Here is a 26,173-nt window from a genome sequence, read left to right as displayed (position 1 = left end):
AACAATATCTGCATCACCCTCTCATTTGAGAAGACAGTAAAGTATTCATTAAGGATATTGGCAACATCTTCCACCCCGATACAAAGGTTACATTTTTGATCTTTTCTGTGCCCTGCTGTTTGCTTAGTTGCCTCTTACTCTAATGTTTTGATGCAACATCTTTGGGTCCATTGTTATTTTGCTTGTCCATGTTCTTTCCTGCTTTCTCTTTGCTCTTCACCGCTGCTCCCAAACGCCTCCATTGCAGTCAAAACACAAGGTGTCAGAAGTGGGATTTGAACCCACGCCTCCCATGGAGACTGCGACTTAAACGCAACGCCTTAGACCGCTCGGCCATCCTGACCGCCTACTGGCTATTATTAATGCTAAGGAAATTAACCATTCTTTGTGAAAGTATTTGTGAGCTTGAGGAAATGTCTGGAAGAGGAAAGACCAGCGGGAAAGCTCGGGCCAAGGCCAAGTCTCGCTCCTCCCGGGCTGGACTGCAGTTCCCGGTGGGCCGTGTTCACAGGCTCCTGAGAAAGGGTAACTATGCTGAGCGTGTGGGTGCCGGAGCCCCGGTCTATCTGGCTGCTGTGCTCGAGTATCTGACCGCTGAAATCCTCGAGCTGGCCGGCAACGCGGCCCGGGACAACAAGAAGACCCGCATCATTCCCAGACACCTGCAACTGCCCGTCCGCAACGACGAGGAGCTCAACAAGCTGCTGGGAGGGGTGACTATCGCTCAGGGCGGGGTGCTGCCTAATATCCAGGCCGTGCTGCTGCCCAAGAAAACCAGCGCTCAGAGCTCCCAGAAAAAGTAAAGCGGCCAAAATGTCATCTAATAAACCAAAGGCTCTTTTCAGAGCCACCCACAGTCTCTGTGAAAGGACTGGTTACTGTCAGGAGGGAATCAGTGATGGAGTTATTGTAACAGTGGATTGACCTGTTTCACATCTGTCCAGGTGTCTTTTCAGTTCCCTCTCTGGATTTCGCTCTGTTTCTCTGCTCACACATCTCCCCCTCCAGTTAAGTGAAGAACTGAACTACAGGGTGTAGAATCAACAATTTAATAAATCCCGCTGCCTTCGATTTGATAAATCCCGAGATTATCCCGGTACATTAACGGGAACTGGTTCGGAGCTGATGAATTAATTTAATAATGGAAGTGTCCGGGTTAATTCTCTGTTTTTCATTTGGACAGTTTGAATTGTGTTTTTTTTTCTCTCTGGTGATCTGAGCACCGCTTCTCAATGAGAATCTGCTCCCAGAACAGAGTAAATGCAGGAAGAAAGAGGCCATTCTCGGGCTGTGTGTTTCTCTCCTAACCTGATCTGTTTAGACCGCACTGTTCCCAGAGGACGGAATCAGTGAGAGTTGTGCACACACAGGAGCTGAGTCCACTGCAGCGCTTTAAGATGTACCTTCTCCCCGGCCCTCCCTCTTCTCCGGACACAAAGTTGTTTGTTCCCCCGGCGACGGGATAGAGTCGGGGATTCTCTCCCCGCAGTGTCAGTGGCTGCAGCCCCGGGGAACTGGCAGTTTCAGTCAGAGTGACCGAGCTACCTTACAGGACTCTCCCCCTGAATTTGTGAACTGAGACTACACCGAACACATCTCCAGTTAGAGTGAGGGCCGGACATCCTTCTGTTTTATTACAGAGAGTGGGGAAAGGGCTGGTGGAGGGGATGTCAGCGAGTCACCAGGGATCCTGGATTTACTCCAAATCATTTCCATGTGGAATCTGCAGGCGGGGCCGGGACAGGGATCATTTGATCAGGGGATCAGCTCTTTCCTGAGAGATGTGGGTGGCTCTGAGAAGAGCCTTTGTGTTCAGATGTTTACAAGTTTCCCGCGCTCTTTCACTTCTTTCCAGACCCTGCTTTCTGAGCCTTCGCTGCTTTCGGCTTGACCTTGCTCTTCCATGTCTGCACTTTCTTCAGCGCCTTTCCGCCCGCCGCACTCTTGCCTTTTTTGACCTTCTTCGCAGGAGACTTTTTCTGAAGCGCTGCTTTCTTCACCGCCTTATTTGGCGTTGCCGCCGCCTTGCTGCTCGTTTTCTTGGCTGTTACTTTCTTTGTTGTCACTTTCTTGGCTGCTGGTTTCTTCACCAATGATTTCTTGTCTGCTGGTTTCTAACGAAGGATTTCTTGTCTGCTGGTTTCTTCACTAAAGATTTCTTGGCTGCTGATTTCTTCACTAAAGATTTCTTGTCTACTGGTGTCTTCACGAAAGATTTCTTAGCTGCTGGTTTCTTCACTAAAGATTTCTTGTCTGCTGGTTTCTTCGCTAAAGATTTCTTGGTTGCTGGTTTCTTCACTAAAGATTTCTTGTCTGCTGGTTTCTTCACTAAAGATTTCTTGTCGGCTGGTTTCTTCGCTAAAGATTTCTTGTCTGCTGGTTTCTTCACTAAAGATTTCTTGTCTGCTGGTTTCTTCACCTTCTTTCCCACTTTTCCCTGGGTTTTCCTTCTTGCTGATTTTTTAAGGAGCCGGAGGCTCCCTGTCCCTTGCTCTGCACCAGGGAGCCTTTGTTCACATTCCTCTTGATACTTTGCTTGATCTGGGTCCTGAGCTTCTCCACATCGACACCGCTGCTACCCAGAGCCTTCTTTATGGCGGCCAGGGACATCCCCTTGCGATCGCTGAAAGCCGGCACAATCTTGAGGATCTGTTCGCCCAACGGGAGACCGGCTGGCTTGTTCCGGGGAGCCGCCGCCTTCTTCTTGGGGGTCTTGACTTGGGCGGCGGCGGCGGCTGGAGGAGCCGTTTGGGCGGCTGCACGATCGGTCATGTCCGGGACTCTGCACAAATTCTCTCTGTCAATGTGAACTGGGTCAGAAATGAAGCCGGTGATGGTGGCACAGAGCAACTTAAAGGCAGAGAGAGGACGGGGCGGAGACAAGCTGCTGTCAGCTCCCGGCTCCTGCTGTCTCTCTGTGTTTCTCTCTCCTCACAAACTCTCCAATTCCATTGAAATTCAGACACTCCAGACTTCCAGACTAGATCTTTCCGGTCTCTCACTCCAGTATGTTTGCTGTTGAAAAGCTTTCACTAGGATTGAGGACTCCATTTTCCATTTCACCTGGTTTTATTGCTGCACTGACCGCCCTCTCTCACCCCTCGCTGACATGTTCTCTACTTTTCAACTGAAATCTTGAAATTAAAAAAAATGATCCCGAATTCCCACTTTGGGGCTGAGCAGGGAGCAGGGCGGTTCTTTGACTGGAAAATCATTTGATTTTACACAAGAATGACTCTGAAATCCGGCGATGAGAGCGGACCCACAAACACAGTGGCTTCAGACTAACCCGCCCTCCCCTTTAATACAATCTCTCTTCCACAATATTCACATCTGCATATTCACAGGACAAACTGTTCCCTGAATGTAGAGTTCCCAGGACAGGTTTTCCTCTCCGCTCGGTCTGTGCTGCGGATTCTCGGGGGTGAGTTGTATTTTCTCAGCTCAGTCAGTGTCAAACAGTCTGGGGCCGGCGCTCCGAATATTGTCTATTAACCAGAGTCCGCTACAAGAGCCAATCACAGTTGTGACTTTTTTTATTCATTCATGGGATTTGGGTGTGAGTCCAGAACCAGGGGTCATAATCTAAGGATACGGGGTAAACCTTTCAGGTTGTCCTTTCTCTCTCTGCCCCTCTCTCTCTGCCGACACCCACCCCCGGTCTCCTCTCTCCCTCTTACTCTCCTCTCTCTCTCTCCCTCTCTCTGACAGTTGCAGAGAGCGAGAACTCTCAGCTTTATGGTTAGTCTTTGTTAAAAAATCGCAGCCGTCAGTTTCACAGCTGACAGGTGCTTTGAGCAGAGACAGCACTTCCGAAACTCGGACAAGCTCGGGTTTTTCTGGAGGGCTTTTAAATGAAATCAGAACTGCCGGAAAGCTCCGAACTTGTCCGAGGTTCTGAAACGTTGTCTCTGCTCTCAGGACCTGTCAGCTGTGAAACTGACGGCTGCGATTTGATTGAAAGTCAGACTGGTCTGGAAGAAGAAGCCAATGGGAAATTTCTCATCCCTGAAATTATCAGTCACGGACCGAACTGTTTTAACGTGGACACTGGTGTCCATGTACAGACATGTTGCCAACCCTTGTTCTTCACACAGACTTACCAATCACACACTGATCAACGCCAACAAATAATTTGACTTTTTTATTGAAGACTGACAATACTATATACAATTTACAGGAGAGTATTACAGGCACATCTTACCGGGGATCATCCCATCTCCTACTCTGTCACATACTGTATGACATCACTTCCTGAAGTGATGATGCACACACGAGTTACCAATTCCTTGAAACAAAGAGTAGGCATAAATGGGCCATTTTCTCATTGGCAGGATGTGACTGGTGGAGTGCCACAAGGATCAGTGCTTGGGGTTCAATTATTTACTATCTATATTAATGACATGGAGGAGGGGGCAGAGTGTAATATATCCAAATTTGCTGATGATACAAAAATAGGTAGGGCATGTTGTCATGAAGACATAAGGAATCTCCAAGGGGATATAGATAGGTTGAGTGAGTGGGCAAAAACTTGGCAGATGGAGTTTAATGCAAGAAAGTGTGAGGTCATACACTTTGGTAGGAAGAATCAAAATGCAGACTATTATATAAATAGACAGAGACTCCAAAAAAGAGGGATCTGGGTGTTCTTGTGATTGAAACACAAAAAGTTAGCATGCAGGTGCAGCAAGTAATTAAGAGGGCAAATGGAATTTTGGCCTTTTTTGCTAGGGGGCTGGAGTTTAAAAATAGGGAAGTCTTGTTAAAGCTGTACAGGGTGTTGGTGAGGCCACACCTGGAGTGCTGTGTACAGTTTTGGTCCCCGTATTTAAGAAAGGATATATTGGCATTGGATACAGTCAAAAGAGATTCACTCGGCTGATTCCTGGGAGAAAGGGGTTGACTTATCAAGAATGGCTAACAAGTTAGGCCTTTATACATTAAAGTTTAGAAGAATAAGGGTGATCTTATTGAAATGTATAAGATTCTGAGGGGGCTTGACAGGGTAGATGTTTCCACCAGTGGGGGAATCTCAAACTAGGTGACATAGTTACAGAATAAGGGGACAGTCATTTAAAACTGAGATGCAAAGGAATTTCTTCTCTCAGAGGGTAGTGAATGTCTGGAATTCTCTACCCAGAGAGTTGTGGAGGCTAAATCACTGAAAGCATTTAAAGAGGAGGTAGATAGATTTTTGAAATATTGGGGAGTTGAGGGCTATGAGGAGCTGGCACGAAAGAGGAGTTGAGGTCTGGGGCAAATCATCCCTGATCTTATTAAATGGTGGGGCAGGCTTTGGGGACTGAATGGCCTACTCCTACTCCTATTTCTTATGTTCTTATAAGGGGGCTACAAAGAGATGTAGATCGGTTAAGTGAGTGGGCAACAACCTGGCAAATGGAGTAAAATGTGGGAAAGTGTGAAATTGTCCACTTTGGCGGGAAGAATAAAAAAGAAGCATATTAACTAAATGGTGGGAGATTGCAGAGCCCTGAGATGCAGAGGGATCTGGGTGTCCTCGTGTATGAATCGCACAAGGTTAGTATGCAGGTACAGCACGTAATTAGGAAAGCTAATAGAATGCTCGTGTTTATCGCGAGGGGAATTGAATACAAAAGTAGGGAGGTTATGCTTCAGCTATACAGGGCATTGGTAAGACCACATCTGGAGTACTGTCTACAGAACTAGTCTCCTTATTTAAGGAAGGATGTGAATGCATTGGAGGCAGTTCAGAGAAGGTTTACTGGACAAATACCTGGAATGGTGGGCTGTCTTACAAGGAAAAATTGGACAGGCTTGGCTTGTATCCACCAGATTTTAGAAGAGTAAGAGGCAACTTGATTGAAACACATAAGATCCTGAGGGTCTTGACAGGGTGGATGTACAAAGGATGTTTCCTCTTGTGGGAGAATCTAAAATTAGGGGTCACTGTTTAAAAATATGGGGTCGCCCATTTCAGACAGAGATGAGGAGAATTTTTTTCTCTTAGAGGGTTGTGAGTCTTTGCAGTTCTCTTCCTCAAAACACAGTGGAAGCAGAGTCTTTGAATATTTTTAAGGCAGATGTAGATAGATTCTTGATAAGCAAGGGGGTGGTCAGGGGTAGCTGGAAATGTGGGTCATCAGTTCAGCTATGAAATTATTGAATGGCGGAGCAGGCTGGAAGGGCCGAGTGGCCTACTCCTGCTCCTAATTCATATGTTCGTATGCTTGTATGTTTGTATAAAGCCCAAGATGCCATATATTTTACTACTACTCTCTCAATATGCCCTGCTACCTGCAAAGATCGATGCACATGCATCCCCAGGTCCCTCTGTCCCTGAACACTCTTTAGAACTGTGCCATTAAGGATACATTGCCTCTCCCTATTCCTTCTGTCAAAATGCATCACCTCACACTTAACAGTATTAAATTCCATCCGTCACCTCTCTGCTCATTCTGCTAGCCTATCTATGTCCTATTGCAGGCGGTTCATATCATCCTCACTGTTTGCCTCACCTCCAAGTTTGGTATTGTCAGCAAATTTTGAGATTCTGTTCCGTATTCCAAGATCCACATATTTTATACATAGCAAGAAAAGCAGTGATCCCAGCACTGACCCTCGGGGAACACCACTGTCGACCATCCCCTAGTCTGAAAAGAAACCATTTACTACAACTTGCTTGTTTCTGCCCTTAATCCAATTTTTTAACCAATTGGACACTGACCCTCCTATTCCATGAGCCTCAATTTTGTTAACCAGCCTTTTATGTGATACCTTATCAAATGCTTTCGTAAAATCCATAGAAACAACATCCACTGCATTTCCTTCATCAAACTTCTCTGCTCCTTCATCAAAAAATTCAATTAGATTAGTGAAGCATGATCTGCCTTTTACAAATCCATGCTGGATATCCTTAACTAACTCAAACCTCTCTAAATGTCCATTGATATTTTCCCTGATTATCATTTCTGAAACCTTACCCAGCATTGTTGTTAAATTAACTGGCATGGAGTTGCTTTGACTGTCCTGACACCCTTTCTTGAATAAGGGTGTCATTTGCCACTCTCCAATCCCCTTATCCAGGGAAGATTGGAAGATTATGGCAAGCCCTTCCTGGAGGAGTTTAGACATGCAAGGACTCAACTACCAGCAAGCGTAGAAAGCAAGACCCAGGCTCAGGGCCTTCAGTTTCCCCTGGAGGGGAGTCGGAGAGGCAGCGGATCCTGTGAGGAACCACAGTTCAGGAAAGATGAGAAGGTCATTGTGAGGGGACAGAGGAGATTAAGTTCAAGGTTTCCCAGCTTATAAGCAAGTGCAGAGACAAGGAACGGTGCTGGGGCAAATAATAGGAAGCTGTGATCGGTTGGAAGGCAGGAGTGATTAAATGACAGAAGAGATGATGGTGCAAGGCAAAAGTCAGGGAAACAACAAGTAACATTTGGCCGGCACAGATACCAGGAGTGGGGTTTGAACACACACAGACATATATTCATTGGATTTTAAGTCCAACACCTTAACCACTCAGCCCTCCTGGTTCATTAACCCGTTGCTGAAAATGAAATTTAATGTGATCCGGGTGACATCTGGCCTTTTACAATATACAATTATGACTCCTCTCCCATGCTAAATTGGACCCTTCATTACTTATGAACCTCAATTGGATCACCCCTCAGTCTAGGTTTCTCTAAGGTGTAGGGTCCCAACTCTTTTAGTCTAACTTGATAACGAAGATGTCTTACACTGGGAATTAGTTTAATGTCTCTCCTCTGTACCCTGTCAAAAGCGTCAATAGCACCCATCATGTGAGGAGACCAAGACTGGATACAATATTCCAAGTGAGGCCTGACCAAGGTTTCATAAAAGGACAAATTCGGGACATCTCAGATACTGAAGGAGTCCGTGTCCAGAAGCAGCAAGACCTGGACAACATTCAGGCTTGGCCTGCTAAGTGGCAAGTAACATTCACACCACATAAGTACCAGGCAATGACCATCTCCAACAAGAGAGAATGTAACCATCTCCCTTTGACGTTCAACAGCATTACCATCGCTGAATCCCCCCCACCATCAACGTCCTGGGGGTAACCATAGACACAAGCTTAACTGGACCATTCATATAAATACTGTGGCACCAAAGGTAAAACAGACAGTGAGAATTCTGCAATGAATAATTCAGCTCTCGGCACGAGGTGAAATGCTCATTAGGAGAGCTGGAAAAATGGACTGGTCAGGTGTGCAGAAAAGTGGCAAATGGAATTCAACTTGGAGAAGTGTGAGGTGATGCCTTTGGTGAGGTCAAACACGGCAAAGGAATACACAATTAATGGGTGAATACTGAGAGGTGTAGAGGAAGTGAGGGACCTTGAAGTGAATGTCCACAGATCCCTGAAAGTAGCAGGACAGGTTGATAAGTTGGTTCAGAAGGCTTATGGAATCCTTTCCTTTATTAGCCGAGGTATAGAATATCAGAGCAGGGAGGTTATGCTGGAACTGTATCAATCATTAGTTAGGCCACAACTTCAGTTCTGTGTGCAGTTCTGGTCACCTCATTACAGAAAGGATGTAATTGCACTCGAGAGGTTACAGAGGAGATTTACGAGGATGTTGCCAGCTCTGGAAAAATGCAACGATGAGGAAAGATTGGATCGGCTGGGGTTGAATAGAGGAGGCTGAGGGGAGATTTGATTGAAATGTATAAAATTGTGAGGGGTCTGGATAGAGTGGATGGGAAGGGTCTATTTATCTTAGCAGGGAGGTCAATGACTAAGGGGCATAGATTTAAAGTGATTCGTTGAACGATTAGAGGGGAGATGTGGAACCGTTTTTTCACCCAGAGGGTGCGAGGGGTCTGAAACTCACTGCCTATAAGGGTAGTTGAGGCAGAAACCCTCAACTCATTTAAGAGGAGTCTGGATGTGCACCTCAAGTACCTGAACCTGCAGGGCTACGGTCCAAATGCTGGACAATGGGATTCCGCTGGGTTGCCCGATTTTTGGCCTGCCTGTGCTGTAAACTTTCTATGTTCAATGATTCTATGCAGACACAATGGGCCGAATAGCCTCCTTCTGCACTGTAATAATTTTGTGATTTTTGACTCTCCAAAACTTGTCCACCATCTACAAGGCACAAGCCAGGATGAGTGCAGCTCCAACAATACTCTAGAAACTCGACACTGTTCAGGACAAAGCAGCTGCCTTGATTGTCACCCCATTCACCACCTTAAACATTCACTCCCTTCATCACTGATGCACAGTGGCAGTAGTGTGTACCATCTACCAGATGCACTGCTGCAACTCACCAAGGCTCCTTCAAAAACACCTTCCAAACCGAAGACCTCCACCACCTTGAAGGACAAGGGCTGCAGATGCATGGAAACACCACCATCTGCAAGTTCCCCTTCAAGTCACACACCATCTGATCTGCAACAATATCGCTGTTCATTCACTGATGTTGGGTCAAAATCCTGGATCTCCCTTCCTAACAGCACTGTGGGTGTACCTACACCACATGGAGTGCAGCAATTCAAGAAGGCAGCTCACCGCCATCTTGTCAAGGACAATTAGGGATGGGTAACAAATTCTGGCCTTGCCAGTGTCGCTCACATCCCATGAAAGAATATGCCCCATCTTATATGCAATTATCCTCTGAATGCAGCCCAACCCTCTATTTGCTCCAACTATCACTTCACAGCATTGCTGCTGTAACTTTAGAGATCTGTGCACTAGAACATCCAGATCTCTGCTCAAAATTATTTTCTTTTTTCCACCTGCTTTAATGTTTTTCCCTGAAGGGTGTATGAATGTTGAGCATTCGCCCTGTCCACATGAATAACACTGCACTTACCCAAATTAAACATCATTTACCAGTCATGAACCCAATCTCCCAACACATTAAGATCAGCCTGAAACAGTCGAGCATCGTCTACAGTCTGAACACTCGCACAGATCTTCAAATCATCTGTCAATTTACAGATGGTGCCCCCTACACCTACATCCAGATCATTAATAAAAATAATAAAGAGCAACAGACCCAACACCGATCCCTGTGGGACACCACTGGTAACTGGTCTCCAAACAGATCCAGATCCATCTGTAACTACTTTCTGCCTACGTCATGCCAGTCAGTTCCCAATCCAGATCAATATATTACCACTGATACCAGGGACTTTAATCTTATAGAGAAGCCTCTTGTGTGGAACCTTATCAAAATCTTTTGGCTGCGATCCGCTAATTGAGCACAGGCCGGGGATAAGGCCTAAGCCTGTCCTGCTCTGTGTGTGGGTCTCAGGAAGGCACAAGGTGAGATCAGCTCACTGAGCACAGGCCCTTCCTGCTCTATATAGTGCTCAGTACCTCACCAAATGAGAATAACTAACACACCACAGGCCAGGGAGCCTCGGCCCATCCTCCCCTGATTGTGGTTCAGTGCCAACCAGGTCAGATCAGCTAATTCAGCACAGGCTGGAGGTGGAAGCTGGATCTTTCCTGCTCTGGGGGCTCCGTACCATACCAGGTGTGATGAAGTAAAATACCACAGGCCGGGGATGGAGCCTGGGATTTTCCTGTTCTGTGTGGGGCTCTGTACAACACCGTGTGAGATGAACTATCATCCCTCAGGCTGAGGAAGGAGCCTGGGCCCATTCTGTTCTGTGTGGCTCCTACAACATTGGGTGGGTTCAGTTAACTCAACACAGGCCATGAATACAACCAGGCCCTTTCCTGCTCCATGTGGCTCAGTATCACACCAGGTGACGTCAGCTAACACAGCCCAGGTGGGGCTGGGGCTGGAGCCTGGGCCTGTCCTGCTCTGTGGGCTCAGTAACACAGCCCGTAAGATGAACTTTTTTCAAAAGACTTCAGTGTATTTAACTCTGTGTCCAACACTGTGTTTATAAAGAGTGTAATTTATTGACTGGTCTCTTGGATCTTGGAGCAAACAGGGTGACAGACAGAGGTCTGTTTGCAGAGGGTTTGGGGGTGAGCTCTGATTCCTAACCCTTTCTGGATTGTGAGGAATAAAGAATGAATGAGAGAGAGAGAATGTGGGAGAAGGGATGATGGAAGAATTTGTTTGTGAACCTGATTAAAAGTGGCTCAAACGCAAGATAATATTAAGATATCAAGAGCAGAACATTAACATAATCTGAGTTCCACGATCTGGTCGGGTCCCATTCCCCTGAAGTGAGGAATGAACGGGTGGGGAAATTCCACCTGGAGTTATATTTGTCTCCAATGAAGATGAGTTCACAGTGAGGATGGAATAGCTCAGTTGGGAGAACACTAGATTGAAGAACCAGGATACAATCCCTGGTTTCATCAGTTTTAATTTGGTGTCTCCATCAGTTTAAGTAGAGAGAATCAGAGGGGAGATTTTCCACTCTTGACCCCATGGGCTGAATTTTAAACTAACGGTGCGGCTCTCGGCAGAGGCACCGGAAGCGGGTGTCGTCACCACACGAGTGAAATGTGGCCGACCGACTCCGATCACGGAGCAGCCGACAAATTAATGAAGGGGAGGCGTGGGGCCTATGTAAACAAGGACCAGAGGCAGGGAACGAGGTGCCGATGGCACTGACATCTGACACAACGGCAGGTGCTGGCACCATATTTAAAGGGCTGCCAGCCCTGCATTCACTGCTGCCTGGTTTAAAGGAGTGTCTTCCTGAGAGCCCTCTGCTGTCCCAGGACCAGTTCTGCTGCCTCTGATGCCCCAGGACCCGTTCTGCTGCCTCTGTTGCCTGACGGGTAAGGAGCTGAATGTGAGCCTGCAGTGAACATGGTGCCACGGTTTAGCGATGCCTCCCTGCAGGTTCTCCTCCAGGTGGCAAGAGAAAGGTGCAAGAACCTCTTCCCCAGGGATGGGAGGTGGAGACCTGTCCACCTGACCAAGCAAAGCTGGCTGGAGATAGTAGGGGAGGTCAGCAGCCATGGGTTCACCCCCAGGACATGGATCCAGTGCAGGAAGTGGGTCAATGACCTGATCCAGGTTGCTCAGGCGACAACTCAAAACACTTTGGACCCTTTGGACATTGCATGTGGCAGAGTGAGAGGGAATGTTTAGTGGAAAGGGAGTGACCACCCAGTCATGTGTACTGGGGAAGGGCAGCAGGAGAGGCACACGTCAGTCATTATATAACCTCACACAGTCCCTCGAGAGGGGCCGCATGCAGGAGGCATATGTGTGTCCACATCATGGACTGCTGGACTATCACCATCAGAGATGTTGGGCTTGTCCCCGCTGGGAGACTAACTTTGTTCATCATTGTGTCTGCAGGAGAAGACATCCCACAATTGGAAAGAGCGTGTCAAGACTGGCGGTGGAGTGCCTTATCTCCGTGTCCTCATCCCGATGGAGGAGGAGGCCATGGAACAGGCAGGGCAGCAAAGCAGCAGCTCCATAGCTGATGGAGAGACAGGGGCATCTACCCAAGAGAGTGAGTGAACATCTCCTGGGGCACAAGGGAGCATCCGCTGCAAAGGAGCCACACTGCTCATCTGTTCACCACTGCATCAATGGAGCTGCACAGTAGGGGTGGTTGGAATGTCACGATGGGCAGACCGTAACCCTTCAATGTCCCTGTTTTCTCATGAAGGCCCGGATGAACGACAAAAGCAAAGCGCTGGAGAGACTGGGAGACAGCCGGACACGTCTGAGGAGGAGGAGGGAGCCTCAGATGGTGCACCATCACATCATTCCCCTGCACCCTCCACCAGAACAGAAACGCTCACGCAAACTGATGAGCACATCACAGACAGGCCCGGGCAGCTGACGGAGGCTGTGACAGCCGAGGCCACTGACAGTTGGTGGTCTGTGGGAGGCCAGGCCCACACTGAGCCTCAGGCTGATGACATGCCTCGGGTGTCACCAGCAACACGGGAAATACCGCAGCTGCAGCGAGAGGTCAGGTAACATCTGGCAGAGTTGCCGGAGGCTATGTGTACCCAAACAAGGATGGTGGAGGAGTCCATCCAGGCCTTGGGTGCTGCACTGTCTCTGATGGGGGTGTGTCTGGCTTCCTCCATTGAGAGATTGGTGACTCTCATGGAGAGCCAGATCCAGCCGACCAATCAGTGGCTGCCAGAGATGTTCGCAGACCTGCACTCCATCACTTTGTCCATGAGCTCCATCCAGCGGTGACAAGGTGAGAGGGGGGACGAGGCACCTGAATTCTCCACCAGGTCCACATCCCTCTCAGGTCAGCAGGGAGGTTACAAGTGTGTCTTATAAGGGGGAGGAGCAGCTGGCTGCTACATCTGGGGTCTCCTCTCAGGGTGCTCCTGGTGTGGACAGTAGTTGGAACGTCCCTCTGCCAGTGACACCAGTGATGCCAGTGCCTCCATCATCCTCGATGACAGAGGGGGGTCCCTGTACCTGTGCAGGAGGCCCTCAGTGTGCCGGGGCCCTACAGGCCTTAGGCAGCCAGAGGACGGCCACCAATGTCATCCCAAGCCATGGGGCAGCAAGGTCAGCAGCCTGTCTCCACCTCAGCTGCCAGAGCAGGGGGAGCACCACGTAGGAGCACCCTGAAAAGATTTCAGAAGAGCACCTAGATTCACTGAGGGGTTCACGGGTGAATGTACATTCCAGATGGATAGGGTTGTGTTTGGTGTCACACAGAATAAAGAAATGATGTTCTCTCACTATGTCTCCTTCCTATTGTTGATGCCCTTTGGGACTTCATTTAAACCCTTCCTCCCAAGGGGCTGGAAGTGAGGGACCAAGCCCTGAGTTCACAAAGCTTCGGCCTTGCCAGTGTGCGATGTGTACCTGGGCGCTGTAGTATAGAAGGAAAGAGGTGACAACAGGGCTGTTTAAAGCTAAGGCTTTATTGCCTTGGTTCCAGAAGGTGGTAAGGCTCAAAGGAAACGTGAATGTATAAGGGTGTCTCGTGTCTCCCTTGTGCCTGAGGTCCTTCATCTGGCACTGCCTGAGCAGCATCCTCCTCCACATCCTCAGCATCAGAGGAGACATCACACTCCATGACATCCTCACTAGTCAACACCTCACCCCTCTGTAGTGCCAGATTGTGCAGTTCACAGCAAACCACCATGATATACGAGACCCTCGCCGGGACATACTGAAGGACTCCACTGGAACAATCCAGGCGCTTCAATCTCATCTTCAGGAGACCAATGGCCTCATTGATGGTCACTCGGGTTGACCCGCAGCAGGTGTTGTACCTCTCCTCTGCATCCTTGTGTGGATTCCTTGCAGGCGTCAGTACTCATGTCCTCACTGGGTTGCCCTTGTCTCCAAGGATCCATCTCAGAAAGCGCATGGGGCCACGGAAAGGTTCTGGCACCTGGGAGTGCCTTGGTATGCAGGCGTTGTGGCTGCTTCCCGGGATTTGTGCACACACCTGTAGGATCCATTTGTGATGGTCACAGACCAGTTACACACTGAGCAAATGGAAGCCCTTCCTGTTGAAGGCTGCTGGCTGGTCTGCAGGAGCCATGATGGTCACATGGGTGCATTCGATGACACCCTACACCTGGGGGAATCCAGCGATGGCCCCAAATCCTATAGCCCTCTTAGCGTGACTGTTTGGATCGATGTGCACATAGTCACCGGCCCTCCTGAAGAGGACATTGGTGACCTCCTTGATGCACTGATTCACCACAGACTGTGAGATTCCACACATATCTCCAGTGGATCCCCGCAATGATCTGGTCATCCAGAAGCTCAGTGGCACAGTGACCTTCAGTGACACCGGCATCAGGTGCCCACCAAGTCCCATGGGGCACAGCTGCATCATGGCAGAGAGATCAGTGACAACCTCCGTGGAGAGGTGCAGTCTGTGGAGACACTGTCACTCGGACATCTGCAGGTAGTTGAACCTTGGCTGACGTGTTCCTCTGCCCCCTTCTCCAGCCTCCTGTTCGAGGCTGGCCTTCCTGTGGGCCCCCAAGCTGCTGTGGTGTCCCTGCTGTTGCCTGCCCTTCCCTCCCTCCCTCTCTACTCCTCCTCAATGGGAGCCTCGAATCCAGGGTGAATGAGGCCCATGACAGGTTTCCCCTCCCTTAGTGCAAGGCCTTCACAGTAAACAACACCCAGCCACATTTACCTCACTCTTTACCCACTCACATTTACCCTCATTGAGGTGGCACTGCCTCAATGGCACCCTGGTGTAGCTCCCCCTGCAGAGCTGGCACATTGGCCCCCACTCCTGACAGTGATTCCGGATGCCCTTTCCCCCTCCACCCTTGCTGCCAAGTTACGCTACCTCACCAGACAGCTTCCCAGTGAAGCCAACACTCAGCTCCCACCTCCCAGTCACCTCCTTTAACCAGGCGAGGCTCTGAAGCCCCGTGGTTCCCGTGTGCTATTAGTTCAATTGGATCCAGTGAATAAAATTGCTGACAATTGGACTCATAAATACTTGAAATGCCTTCTTGCCGTGTGGATGTGCGACGTCTGCCCTCCATGTCAGCCGCCGACAGAAAAATCCGTTCCAATGTCTTCCATCCCAATTGGCCATTCTCAATAAAGTGTCAGGAATGAAGGTCAGAGGAACAGACCAGGCTGGAAACACAGAAAGAGCGAGGAGAAGCTGGTGTGAAAAACAGAGATTAAACAACAGGCTTGTTCAGTTGGTTTGCGTCTGGTGTTTAGAATACCCGGAATCTGGGTTCACTTCCCTTCCAACTCAGCGAATTGTATCAACATTATGTTCATAAAACCATAGAATGATACCCAAAGAAGGAGACCATTTGGTCCATTGTGTCAGTGCTGTCTCTTTGGTTGTGCTATCCAATTAGTCCTGCTGCTCAGCTTTTTCCTGTAATCTGTACATTTTTCCTTCCAGTATTTATCCCAATTGCTTTTCAAAGTTACTACTGAATCTGCTTTCAAGTCCTGATCAGACAGTGCATTCCAGATCACAACACATCACTGTATAAAAAATCATTCCTCATTTCGCCTCTGGTTCTTTTCTCAATCACCTGATAAATACATCCTCTGGTTACTGACCCTTTTGCCACTGGAAACAATTTCTCCTTATTTAACTTATTGAAAACCTACTTGATGATGTCACATACTGGACTGCCAGTAAAACTGAAGCCCATGGAATAAAAGGGACAATGACAGCATGGTTATGAAGTTTACAGACTGATAGGAACATAGAAGCAGGAGTAGGCCATTCAGCCCATCGAGACCACCCCACCATTCAATATGATGATGATTGATCATCCACTTCAATGCCTTTTTCCCACATTATCTCCATATCCCCGATGTCATTTGTATTTAGAAATCTGTCAATCTCTGCTTTAAACATACTCAATGACTGAGCTTCCACAGCTCTCTGGGGTAGAGAATTCCAAAGATTCACAACCTACTGAGTAAAGAAATTTCTCCTCGTCTCTGTCCGAAGTGGCTTTCCCCTTCTGTTGAAATTGTGTCCCCTGGTTCTCGATTCCTCAACCGGAGGTAAAACTTCATCTACCCTGTCTATCCCTTTAAATATTTTGTAAGTTTCAATGAGATCACCTCTCATTCTTTGAAACTCTAGAGAATAGAGGCCCAGTTTCCCCAATCTCTCTTCATAGGACAGTCCTGCCATCCCGGGAACAAGACTGGTGAACCTTCATTGCACTCCCTCTATGGCAATGATATCCTTCCTAAGGTAAGGGGACCAAAATTGCACACAGTATTCCAAACTGCAGACCAACCAAGGTTATATACAATTGAAGCAAGACTTCACTACTCCTGTACTCAAATCCTCTTGTGATAGAGGCTAACATATCATTAGCCTTCCTAATTGCTTGCTGCACCTGCATGTTAGCTTTCAGTCACTTATTGACAAGGACACCCAGGCCCCTTTGTCCATCTACACTTTCTAATCTCTTACCATTTAAGAAATAACCTGCACATCTGTTCCTCCTACCAAAGTGGATAACCTCACATTTTTACACATTATATTCCATGTGCAACTTTCTTGTCCACTCACTAAGTCTGTCCAAATCCCCTTGAAGCCGCTTTGCATCTTTCTCACAACACACATTCCCACCTAGTTTTGTGTCATCTGCGAACTTGGAAATACTACATTTGGTCCCCACATCCGAATCATTGATATATATTGTGAACAGCTGGGTCACAGTGTGGTGGTGAACAGTTGTATTTCTGTCTGGAGGAAGGTTTACAGTGGGTTCCCCATGGTTCCTCATAACTTCAGTTATGTGCAGACACTGGAAAAGCTGGGGTTGTTCTCCTTGGAGCAGAGCTAGTTCAGAACAACTTTGACAGAGTTAGAATCAAGGAATCAAATGGTTACAGTACAGAAGGAGACCATTCAGTCCATCATGTCCATGACAGCTCTTTGCAAGAGCAAATCAGCTAATTCCACTCCTCTGCCCTTTCATTGTAACCCTGCAAATTTTCTCTATTCAGGTGTTTATCCAATTCCCTTTTGAAAGCCACGATTGAATCTGCCTCCAGGACACTCTCAGGCAGTGTATTCCAGATCCGAACCACTCACTCTGTCCCACACCCCTGGTACCATTGCAGAAAATCTCTTCTGTTCATTTCATCCCTCATAAATAATTGAACTGAAATGTTTATTGGGAAATGCACAATATAAAAAGGAGAGAGAAATAAATGCTGAGAAAAATAGAAGTCAATGTTTGGAAGGTAAAAAGAGCAAAAGATGTAACTTTTATTCTGGTTGAGTGAGAGGAATATATCACACTCTGGGGCTTTTTAAGAGGATTTACTGATAAACCTGGGATTTGAGAGGAAGCTGGTTCATGGTTTACAGAACAAATTCAGTCCCTGGGGTGGAGGCAACAGCTGCACCGTCCAATAACAGACAGGACGGGGACACTGTCTCAGGCCTGGTGAGCTCAGTCGATGAAAGCATGAAACTCTGAATCTCATGTTTTTGAGTTTGAGCCCCACGGTGGGTGTTTTTTATTTCCTTTTTAGGCTGATTTTACAGGCATTCTCCAGCTCTGAATTCCTCGGCAAAGAGTTCAAGGAGTGTTTGAAATGAGATTCAACAGCAGTATGAGAAAGTCTCTCCTTGATTCAGGACTCTTACCTCTCTGCAGCAACTCGCTGCAGAAGATTGAACTTTATCTCATTTCATTTTCAGCTCATGGTCAGTGTGAATCAGTGAGACTTCTGGCTGTCTCCCACTTCACAATCCATCAGTGCTGAGAAATCAATGGGGAATATTACTCACATGTTACAATGTTTTATAAATACTTGAATGTATTTCACACTGTGTCTAACAGTGTGAATCTCCCCTGGTATATCAGCTCACCAATACTTCAACAGAACATTCGCATAATGTGAGCTCTGAGATCTGTTCAGATCACCTTCCCAAGACCTGGAAAGTGGGATTGGGCTGGATCGCTCTTTTTCAGCTGGCACAGACACGATTGCTAAATGGACTCATTCTGTGCCATAAATTTTCTCCATTTTCTATGTTCTATGAAGTGAGGTGTGCTTGGGAGGGGCAATTCCACCAGGGTTATATTTTCTACCAAAACAATGACACAAGGGATACTTCACTTTTTTATTCATTCATTCATGCGATGTGGGCATCGCTGGCTAGGCCAGCATTTATTGCCCATGAGAAGGTGGTGGTGAGCTGCCTTCTTGAACCATTACAGTCCATGTGGGGTAGGTACACCCACAGTGCTGTGAGAAAGGGAGTTCCAGGATTTTGACCCAGCGACAGTGAAGGAACGGCGATATAGTTCCAAGTCAGGATGGTGTGTGGCTTGGAGGGGAACTTGCATGTGGTGGTATACCCTGCATTTGCTGCCCTTGCCCTTCTAGGTGGTAAAGGTCACTGGTTTGGAAGGTGCTGTCTAAGGAGTCGTGGTGCATTGCTGCAGTGCATCTTGTAGACGGTACACACTCTGCAACTGTGGGTCGATGGTGGAGGGAGTGAATGTTTGCAGATGGGGTGCCAATCATGCGGGCTGCTTTGTCCTGGCGGTGTTGAGATTCTTGAGTTGGAATTGCACCCATCCAGGCAAGTGGAGAGTATTCCATCACACTCTTGACTTGTGCCTTGTGGATGGTGGACAGGCTTTGGGGAGTCAAGAGTCATGGATGAGTGAGAGGAATATATCACACTTTGGGGCTTTTGTAAGAGGATTTATTGATAAACCTGGGATTTGAGAGGAAGCTGCTTCATGGTTTACAGAACAAATTCAGCCCCTGGGGTGGAGCCAACAGCTGCACTGTAATTACTCGCCTCAGGATTCCAAGCCTCTGACCTGCTCTTGTAGCCACGTTATTTGTATGGCTACGCATTGTAACCCCCATAATGTTGATAGTGGGGGATTCAGTGATTGTAATGCTATTGAATGTCAAGGGGAGATGGTTAGATTCTCTCTTGTTGGAGATATTCATTGCCTGGCACTTGTGTGGTGCGAATGTTACTTGCCACTTATCATCCCAAGCCTGTGAGACTGAAATAGCTCAGTTGGGAGAGTGTTAGACTGAAGATCCCTGGTTCATTCTGGGGTTTTGACAGTTCTCCTTTATTCTGCATCGCCATTTGGTTTTGGCTCTTGAGCTGCACAATTTACACTGAAATTATTTAACCAACTCTGAAGGTTGGATTGGAATAGAGAGATATCAAGGATGGGAAATATTTACATTGTCTGCTGCAGCTTATTCTCTATCTCCTTGTGTCCTTTTCCCCAGTTTTTGAATCTTTCGGGGCCGGGTGAACATTTGATTTGCTGCATTTGTCCCAAACTGAAGCCTTTTCCACATCTCTGGGCGGTCAGACTCGCTCTGTCTGTTTTTGTTGCTCGTGACCATTAACGAGAACAGGCCACGAGTTCAACGTTTATCAGCAAACGGAAGATAATTGGAAAGAATTCTGTGTTACTCCAGACCAGTGACAAAGATACAATGGATGTTATTCAAAATAAGTTTCCTCTGACATTTTATGTAAACTTGTTTGTATCTAAAAGTTGGATTTTAAGTGTAACAAAAATGTGTCAAATTATTGACTGACCATGTGACAGCGCAGTTGGAGATCAAATCCACAGCCTTGTTGTTATCAACACTGCGTCCTAACCAACTGAACTAAGCGGCCTATGGACAGAGCCAGGTATGGGTTTGAGCCGCACGCTGGGCGGTTGGTGTTTTATTTCTCACACTGGGTGACAGAGCAATTGTACAAACAATGGACACATCACATCCCTGAAACATTGTTCTGATATAAAACAGTGTGAAATAAGAACTGAGCATGGAAATGGAACGGAACCAGAAATCAGGACTTTAATCTATTAAAGTTGATCTTGAAATTCAACCATTCACTGAACATTCCAATAGATCGAATTCTCTCCTGATATAAAATCCAGGAACTTAAGCTGCTGTAAAACAAAACTGAGCCTGATGTGATTTGAACACACAACCTTCTGATCTGTAGTCAGACGCGCTACCGTTGCGCCACAAGCTCACAGATAAAGCAAAGTTTTCCATTCCTGGCAGATTTACTTCTTGTTTAGATTCAGTGATTGAAATTAATTCAATCCTCATCTGACCTCCACTCTGCAAAGGCCTGCTACCCGACCTGAATCAGGTTCTGGTCATTTTTTTTCTTTAGAAATACAGCACTGAAACAGGCCCTTCGGCCCACCAAGACTGTGCCGACCATCAACCACCCACTTACACTAATCCTACCTTAATTCCATATTCCGACCACATCCCCACCTGTTCCGATATTTCCCTACCACCTACCTATACTAGGGGCAATTTATAATGGCCAATTAACCTATCACCCTGCAAGTCTTTGGCATGTGGGAGGAAACCAGAGCACCCGGAGGAAACCCACACAGACACAGGGAGAACTTGCAAACTCCACACAGGCAGTACCCAGATTTGAACCCGGGTCGCTGGAGCTGTGAGGCTGCAGTGCTAACCACTGCGCCACTGTGTCGGGTCGTTCTTCCAGGTCTGGCTTTTGGACTCGGGTAGGGTCAGGCCAGGTTCAGGTCAGGCTGGGTCCAGGTTGGACTGAGTCCGGGTGTGACACACACAGTAAGTATTACATTTAACTCTGCTGGGAAGTTGAGTTTAATAAGTGTCAAAAGTTGAAAAGCCAACCAAAGCCGGGAGTCCGGGTCATTAAGGAGGGAAACTCTGAGTCTGCTCAGTGAGCAAGTGAGCATCTCTATGACGTCATTGCGCTCATGCTGCAGCTTCCTGTAGATTCGAAATCGGGAGGTAGGTAAAGTGAACATTCCGGTGGTCGGGTAAGGCGCGGGTCGGTTCGGGCGCGGGAATAAATGGAGATACTCGGGCCGGGTCGGGCTTGGGTCCAATGTGGTTCTGTCGGGTTCGGGTCGGGTATTTTTTCCTGACCTGAGCAGGCCTTTACCGCTTTGTCAGTTCAGTGCCTTATTTAAAATATTACTTGGAGTTCTGTTTTACAGGGTCTCGGCTGTATAAGTGTTTCCCAGACCCACTACTCTGATTAATCAGACATTTTGCTGCTAACTGCTGCTGCTACAATTGAAATGTAAAAAAGAATTTCCAGTGACCTGCAACCAATGGACAAATACATTTCAGAAAGATAAAGCTCATTCACCAATCCACAAATGTGTCTTTCTGCTTATATTTATAAACAACTCCTTCTCTCCACTATGAGAACTATACAATCACTCCAGTTATTTGAAAGTTAGTATAAGATATTCCAGTTCATCAATTTTAAAACTGCAGCAGGTATTTTCCAGAAAACTTCTCTGTTGGAACCTCAGTCCCATTTAGATTGAAAGTGGACAATGAATGTATTCACTTGTTCATTGTGGACAGGTGTCTGACTTTGAATAAATCTCATTAACTTTCAATGAGGTGGCAGTATTTCTGTGCTCCCATTTTGCACAGTCTGTCCTGTTCATGCACCATGTTTTTATTCTCCTCTCCCATTCTCCACAGGATACAGATTACAAGCATCATCAATCTAGCTGTTGAAAAGCATTGGAAGAATCTGGTCACACAGGTATTGAAACATTCATTATCTTCCATTTTCCAAGTTGGTTGCTTTAAACACAGTACGATGTGCAATCATCTGCAAAGAGATTCTCTTCAATATCCAATCCAAACTGAATTGCAAACCTGACAGACAAACACAGGAGAACAAGTGACTAGTGAACACAAACCTCATGGTGCTCATTTTCAGATTTATTGCAGTCATCCGACAAAACAAGTGAAAGAATATTACAGTGAAATGATTTGGAAAGTAGGTGTGACTTTTGTTGGTGCCTTTCTTTGCTCTGTTGGTGAAACTTTCTTGCACCTGACTCCTGTTCATGTCTCTGTTTCCTCTATTGAATGAGGAAGGAGGTATTTGATCAGAAATCAACTGGATTGTGTACCTTTGAGAGGGGATTTCTGCACCTTCAGGGCTGGAAACAGGAGTGAGTGAAAGACAATGTGTGGAGTTTGATTTTGTACAGAGGGAGAGCAAATCTAACAGGACTGTGCGATATTGGCCTGGATTTTACAGTCCCAATAGCAGCAAACACTGAGACTTTCACTGCTATTGAGGGTCTGAACAGCACTGCAACTGCCGGTACATGCACACACTAACACCAGCATCTGGAAGTTGTGGTGGTGAGAAATGTGCTTAGAAGGAGCCTCTGATCATAATCACACCAGCCAACTCTTTAAAGTGACAGGGACCTGTAGTTCAGCAATTTGGGCTCATTGCCCACAATGTACCCTGATTTTTACCTGGGTTGGATTAGAGCCGGTACCAACAGGCTCAGGGCCTGCTCGGGAAGGACTTTTCTGTTGACACAACAGCTCCACTATTCCAGGAAGACACCGGCAGCAGCAGGGGTCAACTTTCAGAGGGAGTTCAGACATTTTAAATGTTGTATTTTGTTTCTTAATTGTATGTAACTTTTTAGCATGGCCTTATCAGAGTTCTTAAATTTACATCTGACTTTTTATTAACAAGATTGAAGTGCTTTTAAAAGATCTCTAAATATATATGACTTTTTATCAAGATTTACCTGGCTTCTTTGTGAAGACTCGAGTTAGATTGAAGTGACTTTTAAAAACTACATCTTATCCTTTAAAATCCTGCTTACATGTCGATGACATTGGAAGATGGCTTCAGAATAACTTGGACTATCTTTCTAACAGGTACTGCAACAGCTTAAGTCCTACTTTCTGCAAAAGCTGGTGAATTACAAAGAAACAATGTATTGAACATTTTATAAACTGTTGATGCAGATGGGATTCAAATTCATACATGTAAAACAGAAGGAATTAATAATCCATCATCTTAACCTCTCAAACACCTCATCACCCAACTTTGTGCCAGCAACCCATCACATGTCTTTTTCGCCTCTATGAAAATTTGGGCAGGACGGTCACCTTCAGCTCAGATCCTGACTGTGCATCCAGATGTGCAATGATGGCAATGTAGCTTCTGTAAGTAAATGACATTTCCATCACATCAGGTCATGGCCTGTTTGGAATGGAGTGGTGTGAAATATTTCCAGACCATGTCCAACACGTTTCAACTCAGTGTGAAAACCCACCACGGAAAGACTGGAACATACAATCAATTCATCACATCATGATTAACATCACTCAGACACCTGAACCATTAGGTCACTGACGAAGTCATGATGACCGAATTTCTCATGAAATGACAACTGAACTAACTGACTGGAAGAATTGTTTTAACTCCACATGATCAGAAAGGCACAGCCTCAGACCAACTCGGCAGATGAATATTGATTGAATAATTTCTGTGTGAGGAATGTTCCAGCATCATAAACCAGGGAAACGTGCCGACTGAGTTGTGTCTTCATCTCTTCTGGGCAGTCGGACAGTTCACCCTTCATTCTGCTCTGATTCACTTTCCCAAAGTGGATCTACAGATTCTCAAATCTGTGGACTGGGTTTTCTTATCTTGTTCCTTTTGATTTTTCTTGCTCCTGAATGATAATATATTCTAAACCTCGGATCAACCCTCCCCTTTGCGTCGTGTTATAGTCTTGGTTAAAAGAGACACAAAACGGCACAAACACTCTGAAACATACAACACGGTCACACTTTCCTTCAGTGAGATTAATGTTGAGCTGTTTTCCAGGTTAAATGCAACTGCAAACACATTGCTCTCAAAGAAATTGTAGGGGATTGAGTTGCCGTTGAAATATTAGCACTGGACATCTGTACGAGCAGGAACAGCCATTTCAAACTCACATCCTTCACAAAGGCAACCACTGAGCTGTTTTCTTTTGTGAATGAAATTCATAAGAAAAGTTAAAGTTCACAAGAAAATGGATGTAAATGATTGATAGCTAAACTTTTGAAGCAAGGATATGAATCCAAGATTTTTTGATTATTAGACAAACACTCGAACCAATTAAGCTACTGAGCCAGATCACAAGTGCTGTGACAACTAAGGGCAGAGGAGGGCACTCTTTGTTCTCATCCCACTTCTCCACAGGTCACAACATCTATGTGAGCTTTTCCCACATACTGATACAGTCAATCATGTACTCTATTTTTCCCAGAATAGAAGACACTGACCAGGTTTCTTTAATGAACAACAAAATTATCCATTTATTGTCGAACAAGTTTTAACTAGTCATGAAGTAAAGCATAAACACACAGGTGGAAATTTTAAAAGTTCCTTTTTCACCTTTACCAACTTTTAAAGTCCTTTTTTTTGTCTTCGAGCCACACGCACACACACACACACACACACACACACACACACACCGGATAGCTGAAAAAATAAAAGGGATTTTTTTTTAAATTCAGCACTCTGTTACAGACAAAAACAACCTCTTGGGCTGTTTATTTGCTCATTTTTGAAGAAATCATCAGATGAGATATGTTGCTCCAAAACTGGAATACAGTCTAACTTCCGAGTATACGTAGACAGGTCACTAGGGTATTTTAGAACAGTTCTTTTCAGAAGGCATTGAGAATTAATTTTAGCAGGCCTTCTTCAAAGACATGCGACAAGATGAATTAACTCAGTGGACTTCTCAGGGTCTTTTAAAGATTTTCTGGAAAACAAACTGGGTTGTGGTCTTCTCTCCTTCCTTGACGATTCTTCAGGCTAACTTTATCAGCTGCTCACTCCAGCAGGTAAAACACACTGACTGCTACAACCAAAGGTTGTGAGTTTTCTGCTGTCTTAGGTTTGCGCTGCTGCTGCTAAGGTTGTCCATTCAAGGGGCATGACTGACTTCACGAACCACATTTCTCCCGGTTACCAGGGTTTCTGTTCTATATTTAACTTGAATCATGTGACAAACAGTAAACATAGTTGCCAAATTGGTTCTTTTGGTGTCCTCTTGAAAAAGAACTGGTCCTACATTTATTCAGTTTGATTATGACTTCTTCAAAAAATATTTTAACAAAAGAAACAGAATCCCTTCCATAACATCATGTACTTTCCCTGAGCTACAGGTTATCGCAAGTCTCTCTGGCTGTGTTTATTTTAGGTGATTTTGTACTCAGGTTCTTTTGGAATCCATGTGTTTGCAGATCTTTGTGAGTGAGAGATGTGGTAATATGTTTCAAAGATTTCCCTGTAAATTATTCGTATCTCCATCTTTCCCCGAACTTTGTGCAAACACATTAATATGGGAATCACACACATCAGGCCGTCAAACCTGTCTGCTAAACATTGAAAGGTGACAGTGTTTATTGTGACGGGGTTCCATTTATGAAGACACATCTTGATGATTCACACATGTAAAAATTTGTACATTATGTTCATGACATAATGACATAAATAAACATTTCCTTGCACTTGCCATGCTTGGTGAACATTTTCTCTGCTGATGCCCCCTGAATATATGAGAGAACATGGTGACGAGGCTGAGATTAAAGTCTGTAAATATGGGCAGCAAACAGCAGCAGGGACTGCAGTGAACAAGATTTCCGTGACATATTTGTGCTTATATTGGTGGGTGAAATAAGATACTAAACACACAAAATCCTACATTTGAGCTCGCGTATAAGATTGCTCTGTCTATGGAGATAGCATCAAAGAATGCTCAGGAATTTTGTCCTATGCCAGTGATCGTAACACACTTCAGGGGAACTTTAAAAAAATGGTAAAATGGGCTTTCACATAACAGATGAAATTTTACACAGAGAAGTGTGAAGTGATACAATTTGGAAGGAAGAATGCCATATAAATGAAACGTTACAGTTCTAAACTGGGTGCAGGAGCAGAGAGACAA

At 46.0% G+C, this 26,173-nt stretch overlaps 1 protein-coding gene and 2 non-coding genes across 3 annotated transcripts in view; 1 reads left to right on the top strand and 2 right to left on the bottom strand.

Annotated features, from left to right (window-relative positions):
* Window positions 1-260: 260 nt before the first annotated feature.
* Window positions 261-343, bottom strand: trnal-uaa (transfer RNA leucine (anticodon UAA)). Its single transcript has one exon. It is a non-coding gene; the product is annotated as a tRNA-Leu (tRNA).
* A 70-nt stretch (window positions 344-413) lies between these two features.
* Window positions 414-26,173, top strand: part of LOC137350408 (histone H2A-like) — a 163,331-nt gene continuing 137,571 nt past the window's right edge. Inside the window, exon 1 of the mRNA XM_068015070.1 lies at window positions 414-770. Coding sequence (XP_067871171.1) covers window positions 414-770 — 357 coding nt within the window. The remainder of the gene's footprint in view (window positions 771-26,173) is intronic.
* Window positions 20,335-20,406, bottom strand: trnac-aca (transfer RNA cysteine (anticodon ACA)). Its single transcript has one exon. It is a non-coding gene; the product is annotated as a tRNA-Cys (tRNA).

Source organism: Heterodontus francisci, chromosome 35 (genome assembly GCF_036365525.1).
Source record: "Heterodontus francisci isolate sHetFra1 chromosome 35, sHetFra1.hap1, whole genome shotgun sequence".
Taxonomy (NCBI): domain Eukaryota; kingdom Metazoa; phylum Chordata; class Chondrichthyes; order Heterodontiformes; family Heterodontidae; genus Heterodontus; species Heterodontus francisci.
Note: the sequence above shows the minus strand (reverse complement) of the source record. Positions and strands in the feature narration are given on the sequence as shown.